This window comes from Didymella exigua, assembly GCF_010094145.1.
Source record: "Didymella exigua CBS 183.55 unplaced genomic scaffold M421scaffold_5, whole genome shotgun sequence".
Lineage (NCBI taxonomy): Eukaryota > Fungi > Ascomycota > Dothideomycetes > Pleosporales > Didymellaceae > Didymella > Didymella exigua.
In genome coordinates, this window is record NW_022984779.1 from 308,717 (window position 1) to 320,788 (window position 12,072).

The 12,072-nt window shown below is 53.4% G+C and overlaps 6 protein-coding genes across 6 annotated transcripts; 3 read left to right on the forward strand and 3 right to left on the reverse strand.

Annotated features, from left to right (window-relative positions):
• The first annotated feature begins 155 nt into the window (after nt 1-155).
• M421DRAFT_316378 (uncharacterized protein) lies at nt 156-942 on the forward strand. Its single transcript, XM_033589257.1, has 2 exons — nt 156-402; nt 512-942. Exons 1-2 carry the CDS (start codon nt 242-244, stop codon nt 702-704), a joined length of 354 nt encoding a protein of 117 aa, XP_033451853.1. The 5' UTR covers nt 156-241; the 3' UTR covers nt 705-942.
• Nucleotides 943-1,093: 151 nt separating this feature from the next.
• On the reverse strand, nt 1,094-1,926 carry M421DRAFT_55310 (uncharacterized protein; the record flags this gene model as incomplete). The annotated part of the gene is made up of 2 exons (XM_033595297.1): nt 1,094-1,430; nt 1,490-1,926. Coding segments are annotated over 2 exons (774 nt in total), but the record flags the coding sequence as incomplete, so codon positions are not given.
• Nucleotides 1,927-3,999: 2,073 nt separating this feature from the next.
• M421DRAFT_417369 (uncharacterized protein) lies at nt 4,000-5,443 on the reverse strand. The gene is made up of 2 exons (XM_033591435.1): nt 4,385-5,443; nt 4,000-4,335 (listed from the first exon to the last, which is right to left on the reverse strand). The coding sequence occupies exon 1, from the start codon at nt 4,990-4,992 to the stop codon at nt 4,402-4,404; it is 591 nt and encodes a 196-aa protein (XP_033451855.1). The 5' UTR covers nt 4,993-5,443; the 3' UTR covers nt 4,000-4,335; nt 4,385-4,401.
• Nucleotides 5,444-5,787: 344 nt separating this feature from the next.
• On the reverse strand, nt 5,788-7,939 carry M421DRAFT_417371 (uncharacterized protein). Its single transcript, XM_033591436.1, has 2 exons — nt 7,557-7,939; nt 5,788-7,504 (listed from the first exon to the last, which is right to left on the reverse strand). The coding sequence occupies exons 1-2, from the start codon at nt 7,819-7,821 to the stop codon at nt 6,018-6,020; spliced, it is 1,752 nt and encodes a 583-aa protein (XP_033451856.1). The 5' UTR covers nt 7,822-7,939; the 3' UTR covers nt 5,788-6,017.
• A 248-nt stretch (nt 7,940-8,187) lies between these two features.
• Nucleotides 8,188-10,204, forward strand: M421DRAFT_417372 (transmembrane protein UsgS). Its single transcript, XM_033591437.1, has 5 exons — nt 8,188-8,376; nt 8,429-8,535; nt 8,738-8,910; nt 8,964-9,366; nt 9,417-10,204. The coding sequence occupies exons 1-5, from the start codon at nt 8,319-8,321 to the stop codon at nt 9,777-9,779; spliced, it is 1,104 nt and encodes a 367-aa protein (XP_033451857.1). The 5' UTR covers nt 8,188-8,318; the 3' UTR covers nt 9,780-10,204.
• A 37-nt stretch (nt 10,205-10,241) lies between these two features.
• M421DRAFT_417374 (formamidase FmdS) lies at nt 10,242-11,987 on the forward strand. Its single transcript, XM_033591438.1, has 5 exons — nt 10,242-10,413; nt 10,469-10,487; nt 10,535-10,823; nt 10,870-11,537; nt 11,602-11,987. The coding sequence occupies exons 1-5, from the start codon at nt 10,339-10,341 to the stop codon at nt 11,790-11,792; spliced, it is 1,242 nt and encodes a 413-aa protein (XP_033451858.1). The 5' UTR covers nt 10,242-10,338; the 3' UTR covers nt 11,793-11,987.
• Nucleotides 11,988-12,072: the final 85 nt, after the last annotated feature.

A 12,072-nucleotide genomic window follows, 5' to 3' on the forward strand; every position in this document is an offset into this window, starting at 1 on the left:
GGACGTCGCACATCAACACCAGGCACAAGGTGTTGTAAATCCGCCGGCCGTTCCGAACATTCTCACCACTCACCCAGGCTATCTCCAGTCCATACGAGATCGTTCAAGTGAGGACAAGTACTGAAAACCAACTCTCCTAGACCCACCTAAGGTCATCTGCTCAGCCGTGATATCAGATCGCATCGCCAACTCTACAAAGTCAATTTGAACCCAGCGCCAGCTCCCAAGGACGAAATTCAAAATGTGCATCATGCGAACTTACGAGACCCGCGGCCCAGGCGTCTTGGACCCGCCTCCGAGACGCGGAAACCACACCTCCCACCCCCCCGCCGGCGTTATGCGTCTCCCACGCGAATGGCGCCGCAGCGATGAGGGTCGGCATGTGGAGCATCATCATCACCGGTAAGTCTAAAAATCTGTATTATGTGCATTGGTCGTTTCTGGGGACTCCATGAGTTGAAATCAGGGGATCACGAGTGCAGAAGGCTAATGTGCTGCATGTTAGGAGAAGTCAACCAAGGGTCATTGAGCACTACGAGGAGCCCAGGGCTAGCAGGCGGAGCGTCAGCAGGAGTAGGAGGGTGAGCGATGTGCGCAGGAGTGACATGAGGAGGAGCGATTTGGAGTTCCGCGAGCCGAGACGGAGTTCGGGGTATGTGGATGAGAGGGAGGTCAGGAGGGAGGTGTCGCGGACGAGATACTGAGGCTCTCGCACTCGAAGAGTTCTTGGACGACGATGTTTTAGCACGAGCGACGAAGTGTGGGTAGGGCAGTGACGTACATGATGACATGAGTTTCGGAAGATGAATACTACATTTGGATTGAATTTACAGAGGTATCGAGCGCGCTATGCTCTGCTGCTGTAGCACGCTTGTATGCTAAACACCGTACTCCCGACACTGAACTTGACACCAGCTGGGAAAGTCCCGTCCGCTCCCTTTTGAGGTGGTTTTCGATGCGCCTCCAGTGAGAATGAAATGGCGAGTAAGTGTCAGGGCTAATCCAAACAGTTAAGCTCAACGGCTCTATGTGCCATGAGACATGGCAAGAATGGTAGTAATACATTGACGCAGTCAAGCGCCTGGAAACGCGTTTATTGCGGAGGCTCCATCTTTGGCTGCTGTTGCGGCTGCTGTTGCATCTGCATGGGATTCTGGCCCCAACTCTGCTGCAGGCCAGCGCTGCTGGGCGGTTGTGATGTGTTCGAGCTCATTCGTTGTGGTCCGCCAGGCGACTGCCTCGCTGCCGCCTGACCGCCCTTCCATCCTGGGAACAGTCCCTGTAGCTTGACGTAAAGCTTGCCAAGCTCTTCGTGTGTCACAGGCGCAGACATGATCGCGGGCCCGGGCTGGATGGGCTGTCCGGGTTTCGGTACCTTCTCGGCATTTTGTGCGAGATAGGTGAGATTGGCTTGTAGGCGCCTAATGTAGCTGGGGAAAGTCAGCCTATGTGTACAAAGCACGATGGCGATGCAACTCACTCAATGTACTCCTTGGACGGCTGCGATTTGCCTTCCTCGGGCGCCGCTATCTGACCTCCCTTGCCCTGGCTCTGGAGGGAGGTGGCCTCATTGATGAGGATGCTGTTGATCTCGAGAAGCACGGCGACGCGCTCGTGGGCTTTCGCTGGCGTGGCGGGCGACACGGGCGACGGCGGCACAGCCTTGACCGGAGCCTGCGCCTGCGCAGGCTCGCTCTTGACCTGCGAGGGGAGGTGAAGGCTCATGGGCTGCTGCTGGCCGTTGGACGATGGCAGAGTGGTGGGCGACTGCTGCGGCTGAGGCGTGGCATACGGCTGGCCTTGGTTACTCAGGGCCGGCGAGGCGGTCTGGCGGTTCTGTGCGAACTGCTGATGGGCGGGTGACGGCAGCGTCTGTGAGTAGGGCGCACTTGAATACGGGTTGTGCTGCTGCTGCTGCTGTTGCTGCAGTTGCGCTGCTCCACAAACGTCAGCATGCTCGTACGGCACATATGCATACGACGATACGCAGACGCGGTCAGGGCAGGGCACGTCAGGGCAGGCGCGACCGCGACACAGGGTCACAAACGGCAGGCGCGTACCGCCCGTCGCGGTGACAGGAGCGGTGACAGAACGTCATCGCGTATTGGGCATTGCGTGCTGACATACCTCGTGCTTGGTGAAGCTGGCTTTGCGACATGGCAGCTCCGGGCTGCATCATGGCGCCACTCTGCATGCTGTTAGGGAACGAGGCGCCTTGGCCGCCATTGGGGAGTCCGCCATAAGGAAACGCGTTGTTTGATTGCGCGAACCGAGCTTGTGGATCCGAGTTGAAGAACTGATTCTGCGGGGAATGTGTCGTAGTTTGGCCAAGGTGGGCGCCAGAGGTGGAGAACCCAGCAAAGGAGGAAGGATATTGGCTAGATTGGAAATCCATCGGACACACTGCGAATCATAGGGTCGCACAGCTGCGTTTAGATTGGTCTTGTTAACGTGCGGTGATTAACGTGCGGTGATGGAGATAACGTGCGGTGAGGTCGGCACTGCACGTTTTTGCGCAGCGCTACCCACCTCTCTCGGCTGTGCAGGCCGCAGCTCACCGTCTTTGATGGCAACATCACCGTCAGTTCTCGCAGTCCAGCTTGCAGCATCGTGGAGACAGCCGCGAGAGAGCAGAGAGCAGCCTCACCGGCATATCACCGCGGAAATAGCCGGCAGCATGTCTCGTCGCGGTCGTTTCCACGCACATCAGCTCGGGCCTCTCGAATAACCCCTGTCACTGTCCGGGTTCAAAGGATCCACCTTTGACATGCTTCCAGATCCGATCCTACGGACCGTCGCTCACTGGCTCTACCAGCCGCTAGCCTGTGCCTTATGAGACAGTTCACGGCCAGCTGCATCGAGGGCATCCGCGTGTTCCTCGAGCACCTTCCCTGTGTGGGCCCACAGAGCTGAAGGACTTCCCAGGCAAGCGTGACGATCTCATAGCCGTGTGAAATAAATGACTTCCAGCTCATTACGCGGGTGCTACGAGCCTTGACGCAAAAGGGCCCTCTGCCCATCGTGGTTACTGCATACTAGCGGATGTGGCTGCTAGGGACAGCAACGTTGGTTTCCTCTAGCAGCTTCCATCTTATGTTCAAACAGGTTGTCTTGCTTGTTGTCTTAGGCACAACAAGTCTTTTTGCATATCTTTGTTTCCTGCTCTACTCGTAGATAGATTCAATAACATTTTCATCTCGTATCTGCACTCAGTGCTGGTTCAACAAGCCAACCGGAAGACTCCCCTTTTAGGCACCATGCTAGAGGACGGCGTAATGATCCGCGCCAGGCCTGGGGTTGTGGTTGCAACTCAAAATAACTGACACTAACGCTGGAATTTAATAGCACAAAGCTACGCCGTGACACGATGCTGGCGGTTGCTGTGGTCCTTGCTGCTCGATCCGCGAGGGCTCGTTCTTGCGAACATCAGGAACGCAATGCAAACTCATGGGAAAACGAAGGATGTCGGTCGAATTGCTGTTCAGTGAGAGCAGCACAAATTTTGAGAACGCATCAGCTCGAGTTTGATCACCATACTCACACTCAACATCTGCGTCTCGTAACGGCAACTGAGTCACTAAGATTCGACGCCTCCGAACGCGACCCCGCTTTTTGGTCGCAACAAACTGCTTCGACTCTCTGTTTTGAAACATCAGAACCTTGCTGTCCACAATTCCTCCGTACGTATATCTCATCTTTCGACCGTAGGTGGTTGAAAGAATGGGGCAGAAGCTTTCGAAGGTGGAGCAAACGAATCGTAAGTAGTAGAAGCACGAGCAGCACGGTAGCCCGAAACAGTACTACAACGACCCTGTAGATTGTAAAAATATGGCCCTCGCACCCTAACGAAAGTCACTGGTGGACCCTAGATCCCTCCAAGTAGGTCAATGGCCCCCGTGGGGTCTGATGGTGTTGATATTGTAAGATATTACCGACAAATCGGGGCCAAAGTCCTTCGCGATTCCGAGCATGATCAGTGTGTTGGAGTCTGCCAAGGATTACAAACTCGATTAAGCTGTCTAGCGTTCCATGACAGTGCTCGCTACTGTAGGTGGTGTTGAAACGACAATTAAATATACATACTCGGTCTAGTTGCTGCCGTCTATGAGGCATGCGAGCCGAGTAATTCGAAAGAAGTTATGAATTTGCATAAGAGACTGAAACGTAGCGAGTATGTGAAGCGGTAAAGAAAAAAGAAAGCTCTCGCAGACTGGCTGACACTCTACCCTAAGTATGTGGTATCGCTGAAGAAATTGAGCATGAACGCCGTCGTGTCGGACACTACACCTGCGTCCGACTATGTGGTACGTAGTTTGGTAGGCCGTAAATCATAAGCTGTTCAGTGTCAGTAAGTCGTGGCCTTAAGGGGCAGGCCGGTACGCACTCATCACCGACATATCCCTAAGTTTCTTCGAGCACTTCCAGCCCGTTATTCATATTCTCTCGCGGGAACAGCGTTCCACTCAAGTAAGCGGAAACTTGTTCCTCGCAGACCCTCTGCAAGCAAGCATCCGACTCCTTTGCTCTCAGGTTTCTGAGAGTATCGTGGGTCGGGCTCACTCTTCTCCTAAGAGGCCGCCGCGGCGGCTGAGGCTCTGGACTGGTGACGGGGGTGTACCATACGGTCAAAGGAGACTTGCATGTCAACTCGAGCGAACGCCGCTGAGAGCATGGTGACGTCGGGGCCGAGCTCAAGGGTGTCGGTATGGACGAGATCGACGAAGATATACTGTGAAGCGACGATTGAAGAGAAGGCGTCCGCGACATGCTTGAGGAAGGGACGGAGGGTATGTGGATCGGCGATTGAGGTTCCACGACTGCGTAGGCTGCGCGCGTTGGAGGTAGTACTGTCGGTCTGCTGAATAGTGGCTTGGGGATCAGTTCCGTCTCGATAGCGAAGCCATCTCCATAAGGTACCGGTGGTAGTGGTTTGTCGTAATAATAGTTTGTAGGTGTACGGCACACGGTTCTGATGCCCAAGTACATTTCCATATTGGCCCGGTGTTCCTATGCTCTTTCTAATTCAGCACTAGCAGCCGATCATATACTCGTGTTGGGTGTATAGCGTGTCAAACAATATCAAAGATAGCTCTGACAAACCTGTGCGCATGGGCGCTCGAAGTGGACTATTAAACAAAGAGGCGGGTCGCCTGCCACCGACGACTGCAACTTCCAACTCGCAAACATGTCAGTAGACCGGTTTGCTCACCATGCAGCAGCTGAAAGGCCCGAGTGGAGTTGTGGGTCTCATTGGGCGTCATAACCAGGTTGGTGGTCAGTGAAAAGCTGGCTGGTGCGGTGGCTGGCATCATCCTGGGGTGAGGAGCCCTGCGTCATGCAATGCCAATCAAGGTCTGTCGAGCCAGAGAACGAAAACGTCGAGATTCGTTCGCATGAAGCAAATGTCGGGTTTCGGCGACGCCTGATTACTATTTGGCGTTGGAATGCTTATGGGCTGAAGATGAGTGAGCATTCATGGTGGTGTGCAGATCACAGGTGCAGACCGCCCAACAGGTTGGAGCCGAAGCCCATTCCCGAAAGTACATACACGATGTCTGGCACCTGCGAAGTACAGACCAGCAAACATCATTGGATCGCGAATAACGATGAGGCTAGTTCACGGTGTTCGCCACACTCGCTATAGTCTCATTGGACAATTCGTTGATCCGTGAGAATCCGCGGTGGCTACGCAAAAGCAAAGGGTATTAAGTTGCTAGCGGCCTTGGAGATCGACTATCCTCCGGGCTCGAATATCATCACTAGTATGGTTGGTATCGATTACATAGTGTTTACATATCTTCATTAGAACTTTGCAATCAATGTTACTTAATACTGAGCCAGAAATCCTCTTCACGTATGTCGTGATATTACAATCATGTAGCTTTCCGTAACGGTCCAAATCATGCAAGTGCATATAGACCGTCATCATGTCATACCCCGACCATGTAAATGCTGACAGGAAAAATGCAAAACGCCTGGTATCGTCCGTAGAGTATGCAAGTAGTCATGTGTAGGAATTAATCCAGCTCACCAGGATACCCTGTCCTGCGCGTCGCCGGCTCCCCTAAGTTGCTGAGGGGGATGCCGAAGTCGTCCTCCCATTCGTCCTCATCGCCACTGGACTCCCAAGATCCTGGTATAGTTTCAGTACGCCGAACGCGATAAGTAGCAAAGCCGAAGCCGTTAGAAATGCTCGCTGCTATGCGAAGCATGAGTGATACAAGATGCTGTGGTGGCCCAAGAACAATTTCGCAAGTCTTGCGAACCAGAGCCGTTGTGAACTTCTGATCTGGTTTCTGCCTGGTGGGAAAGCATAGATTCTGCGGTTGTGGCATCGGAGAAAATGCTCGTCGTGGTGATGCGCCTGTGAGTTTCCTCATACGTATCATGTCTGGTGGAGTAGGCACACCCAATGATGGTACTCCAAGACTGTCTTCGTCGGAATCACTCACAAGTGGTGGGGTGTGAGGGGCGGATGAAGGACGTATGTCGATCGATGGTGTTGTAATCGGTATAAGGGGTACAACAGGTGTCACAGCAGGGGGTTTGTCGATATGATCTGCGGACGTGGCTCGAACGGTGAGTTCAGAAATGTCGCGACGATGTCTGGTCCGGCCCCGTGTATCATTCTGCTTTGGTAGGCTATCGGTCCAGGGGCTGAGGATCTCAGCCTCTGCATCCCAGAAAGGTGGAGAGGGGCTTCGATGAGCCGTGTTCAACGAGTAGAAGGAGTCTGCACTGGACAGGAGGCTGGCTGCATCCGTGGACGTCTTGCGTGCTAACCCTGCCGGTCTAGCAGCGCTTTTCACAACATCCTTCTCCTTCTCCTCCTCTTTCGACAGTTCCGGTATGCAGCCCATGGACGAAGCTGTGGAAGCAGATCGATCTCTCGCTGCGATTATCGGCGCCGTGACTGATCGAGGGCTTTGAAAAAGCTGCGCGCGTTCCGCTACTGACAACCGTCGTACTACTTTGGGCGGTGGTGTATTCTCAAAGACGGTCTCGGGTGTTTCGGGAACAGGTACGTCGCTGGTATCAGTGTGGATGCTGGACCGATCGTCGTCCTCATATGAAGATGTATTAGCTGAGTCGGAACCTTCAAGCACAGGTGTAGAAGGTCTTGGGCCGTCCTCAGGCATCCATGTCTTGTCGAAGGTCCACTTCTTTGCTTTCTGTGTGGGCTTCCGTGTGAGTCGTTTGCGTGGTGGCGTCTTCGGGCGTGCAGGTAAATCGACGTCGAAACTTCGTGTGAATGGACACTGCGTCTTTTCGTACTGCAACACCTGTCCCAGGACCGCCTTGAACTGTTCGATTTTGGCCTTGTCTTCGTCTGTTTCGAAAGGCAGTTCCATTCGATAGTACGAATCTTGTCTTATTCGTAGTATAAAGACTGACTGGTCATCGACACACCAGCATTGTGATCGAGGGAAGATGGTGTGCAGGAGGTTGCCGGAGTTAAGGAAGGACACATTAGAAGCCGTCACGCGGTATATGCGCAAGACACCTGCGAGCTCGTATTATTTGATGTGACGCTCGACATGACCTGTGCAACATACCAACAGCAAGCGTGCGCTCAGTAGGGGTCCTCCAAGCAACGTGGGCTTCACCAGCAGCAGCCGAGGCGCCCGCAGCTGTGAAGGAGACGATCCTCGAATGCGGGCAAACGACCAGCGTTTCTATGCCGTCTGCGCTGTTGGTTGAAGCTGGAGCTGGGACTGGGCAGCTTCGTAGTCGAGCAGGGACTGTGAAGGAGCGGCGTCCATGGTGCAGCGGGGGCGGCGCATGTTCTGGAGTTCTCGAGGGAGCCAGCGGGGATGACATGGTAACTGCTCATGCATGCATTTCGAACTCAGGAGTGTCGTGCTATGTGTCGTTTGCAGGGCACAAGCGGCGTTGCGGTCGCCGTACGTGTTGTGTCGTCGTTTTATTGTGCTTTGTTGGCCGTCGAATTGTTGGTGGAGGCTGAGAAATGGCGTGCCTTGCTCTTCGTACACTTGGCGCAAGCAGCAGTTTCACGCGACCCACAGCGCTTCAGACGTCAATCACAGAAATTACGGGGTCCACACAGACGATCACCGTTGCGTTGACTCCTTGCAATTGCAAATGCTCGCAAACAACGCGTTGAACGTTTCTATGTCAACGGTCGAAATGCAGCCCTGTAGCCCTAGCACGCGGGCGGACCCTGAACGAGAGGCGCCCACGGAAGGCGCGGGTACGTCATCTGGGCCCTGCTCCACCGGTTCGCATGCTGTGCGTCTGCAGAACGAGTTTGCTGTCCACTTCAGCAATTCAGCTCGCCGAGACCTTTCATCGGCAACATGTCGAACTTCGACCCAAATGCAATTTTGCGTGGTGCTCAATTGACGCTGGTTGGAGGTACGAGCGCTCGCAGGCTGATGCTTTGCCAGCTATTGACATGGCCCGACAGTAAACCGCGCCCTCCAGAACCCGGGTCTTTTCACATCAGACCACTACCGACAAGCCGCTCTCGCTGTAGCTGCTGGAGTTGCCATTCGTATCCTGGTATCCATTCCAGTATGTGTGCCCCTCTGCACCCCCGCCATTCGTTGTGAGGACCCAGATGGACACGATATAGCCAAGAGTTCGCCCACCAAAAGGCCTACGATACACTTTCACGCTCTTTTACCGAATCGAAATAAATGTGTCGACAACAGCGTCTCGGTCTATTGTGGTTTCATCTCATCTTCTAGAAGCGTTGCTAACGTCGTCCCTGAAGATCGTTGGCGTCAGAGTGCTGCTATGGATCGTCTCATTGTTCCTGGACATGAAAAATGTTACCTGGGACGAGAGCATAGTAGATGGTCTTCACTTCCTTGAGCACACCGTGCTTCAGGTGCCGTTTTTTCTAATGACCATGATGCGCTACATCACACCCACCTTGGATCGAATGTAAGCAATGCTCCTGATCTTCATGTTATGTTCCAACACTGACAACCCGCGAGGTTCATGGACTCTCTTCAGTGGGTTGACCACACCTATGTGCAGAAGCATAAGTCCGAAGACCCTCACAACCTCCGCGCGATGTACGCTCAGAACCTCGAACAATACCCGACCCACGCGCCGAGGGACCAAAATGAGAAGAAAAGGTCAATCAAGAGCACCGTCGTCTTGATGGCTATCAAACAAGGCCGGAAGGCTGGTATCTCGCTGGCTGTATTGGCACTGTCATACGTGCCATACGTTGGCAAGTTTGTGCTGCCCGCCGCTAGTTTTTACACTTTCAACAAGGCTGTAGGGCCTCAGCCTGCGGTTGCTATCTTCGCAACCTCTATCTTCTTGCCACGTCGATACCTGGTTTCTTTCCTGCAAGCCTACTTCTCTTCCCGCACGCTCATGCGTGAATTGGTATGTACATAATCTAGTCACTGTCTAACAGCGCTAATCGCAAGTGGCAGCTCGAGCCGTACTTCTCACGCGTTCGCTACAACAAGGACCAGAAGAAGCTCTGGTTTAAGGATCGCGCTGGTGTTCTCTTCGGCTTCGGACTCGGCTTCTACATCTTCGTCAAGATTCCCCTTGTTGGTGTCTTGATCTATGGGTTGGCTGAAGCTTCTACGGCATATCTGATCACCAAAATCACCGAGCCACCTCTACCACCGAACGAGGCAGAGAAGTTCAAAGAGGACTCACTACACTGGAAAAACAAGCATGAATTCCTGGAGCTGCCGTGGCAGCACATGGATGCTTATAACATCAGCATGCACACGCCTGGCTTCAAGTCCGATGTTCGCCAGACGCCTAGGAAGACGTTCAGCTAAACAGCTGTCTTCACCAGAGAGCAAAGCTGTCAGATTCAATCTGTGCGCTAAACAGATTACCAATCTCTACCCAATCACGGGAACGCGGTGACTGGCGTTTGCACCAAGCGACAAGCGTGCGACTAGGTATCGAAGTCTTGGGGCCGCGGCATGATGATGACGACAGAAATTGAAACGGCGTGTGGATTGACCCCGCCGACTCCACTGCGGGGCATAGCTCTTCTCTCAGTTTGGTAGCTGCAGACAGCAGCTCTATCCGACGATACGTAAAAATCTCCCTATCAGCTATCACCCAGGCTTATCAAGCTCCTTGTACCTAGAGGAACTGGACCGCCCAAGCTCGGCTGCTGGTCTCCTCGGACGGAAGCAGGAGTGGACTTGGATAGCAATTAACAATTGATCTTTCAGGAAATAAGTACCCCGCGTCTGATGCTGTTATAATCGTGATACCCCTCTCCCCGTTGCAATTGTTGTTTCGAGTGCTTTAACTCTTCTTCTGCACAAGCTGAGACTTCTCTCATATTCAAAAACTATCGATCGAGCTCCTTGAAGATTTACAATGGGCAGAGAAGCTCTTAGATATGCCGCAAAGGTCGACTTGAACAGGCCAGCAGCCGACCAAGAGGTTCTCCACGTGAGCAGTGCTCCACAATCGTTTGCGTTAATTTCAACGACTGATAGCTTTGTAGAATCGCTGGCACCCAGATAGTAAATTGTCTCTTCCTCTCGACATCCCTTCCCCTTACACAACACAGTACCCTCTATCAGTACAATCAAGAACAACGAAGTCGTCAAGATCGAATGCGTAGACTGGACCGGCGGACAGATTGGCAACAATGACAGCGCTGATGACATGCGCGACGTCGACCTCACCAAGATCCACTACCTCACTGGCCCTTTCGATATAGAGACGGCAGAGCCGGGTGATGTCTTGGTGCTTGAGATTCAAGATGTCCAACCATTGGATGAGCAGCCCTGGGGGTTCACCGGTGTCTTTTCCAAGGACAATGGTGGAGGATTCTTGGATGAGATCTACCCTGAACCGTTGGTCTTTTCACAGCTCTTCACTATGTACACTAACCTCGCCCAGAGCAAAAGCCATCTGGGACTTCGAAGGCATCTTCTGCTCCTCGCGCCACATCCCAGGCGTCCGTTTCGCCGGGCTGATTCACCCTGGCATCCTAGGCTGCGCGCCCTCAGCCGAAATTCTGGCGACTTGGAACAAGCGCGAGGGCGAGTTGATCGAAGCCTGCGCGCACACGCACTCGCGTGTCGTCGCCGAGCCTCCACAGCCTAAGAATGTGCATGCTGGGTCCGCAGATGCATCGTTGAAAGAGAAGGTCGGCAAGGAGGGCGCGAGAACGATCCCTGGCCGTCCTGAGCATGGCGGAAACTGCGATATCAAGAACCTTTCCAGGGGCTCGAAGGTATTTCTCCCGGTGCATGTCAAGGGTGCAAAGTTCAGCGTCGGAGACCTTCATTTTTCGCAAGGAGATGGAGAAATTTCGTTCTGTGGCGCGATTGAGATGGCGGGTGTCATTACTATCAAGTTCTCCGTTATGAAGGGTGGTATCAAGCAGCTGGACATGAAGAGCCCGATCTACATCCCAGGACCTGTGGAGCCGCAATTCGGACCTGGGAGGTACATCTACTTCGAGGGATTTTCGGTAGACGAGCATGGCAAGCAGCATTACCTCGACACTACCGTGGCTTACCGTCAGACGAGCTTGCGAGTGATCGAGTATCTGAGGCGGTATGGTAAGTGATGTTCTACCATCCGATGTCTGTCGAGATGGAAAACAAACGCTAACGCTGCTTGTAGGCTACAATGACTACCAGATCTACCTCTTGCTCTCTTGTGCCCCAGTTCAAGGCCACGTCGCAGGTATTGTAGACATTCCCAACTCGTGTACGACTATGGGACTGCCGATGGATATCTTCGACTTCGATATCTCCCCGCATATCCCGGCCGAGAAGCGGGATCTGGGAAGCTGCGCATTTGCCAGCAAGTAAGTTGGACGCCTGGAAAGATGGGCTGTTGCGTCTGCTGTGGAACAATGCAAATTACTCTCATTTGTGGTGTATGCATAGGTACTGCCATATTGAAGCTACTCCGTCGTTGCAATTCTGTACTTGATGGGCGCCCGGACTCATTGTCCGTGCTGCCAAAGACGAAAGACGTTTACCCGTGTGGTACCGAAGAAGGAATGAACCATCTAGAAATTTCCACCGTGTTCAACACGCTGCTGAGATGACATCGGATTTATCTGGGGCCATTAAGATTCGCTTTGCG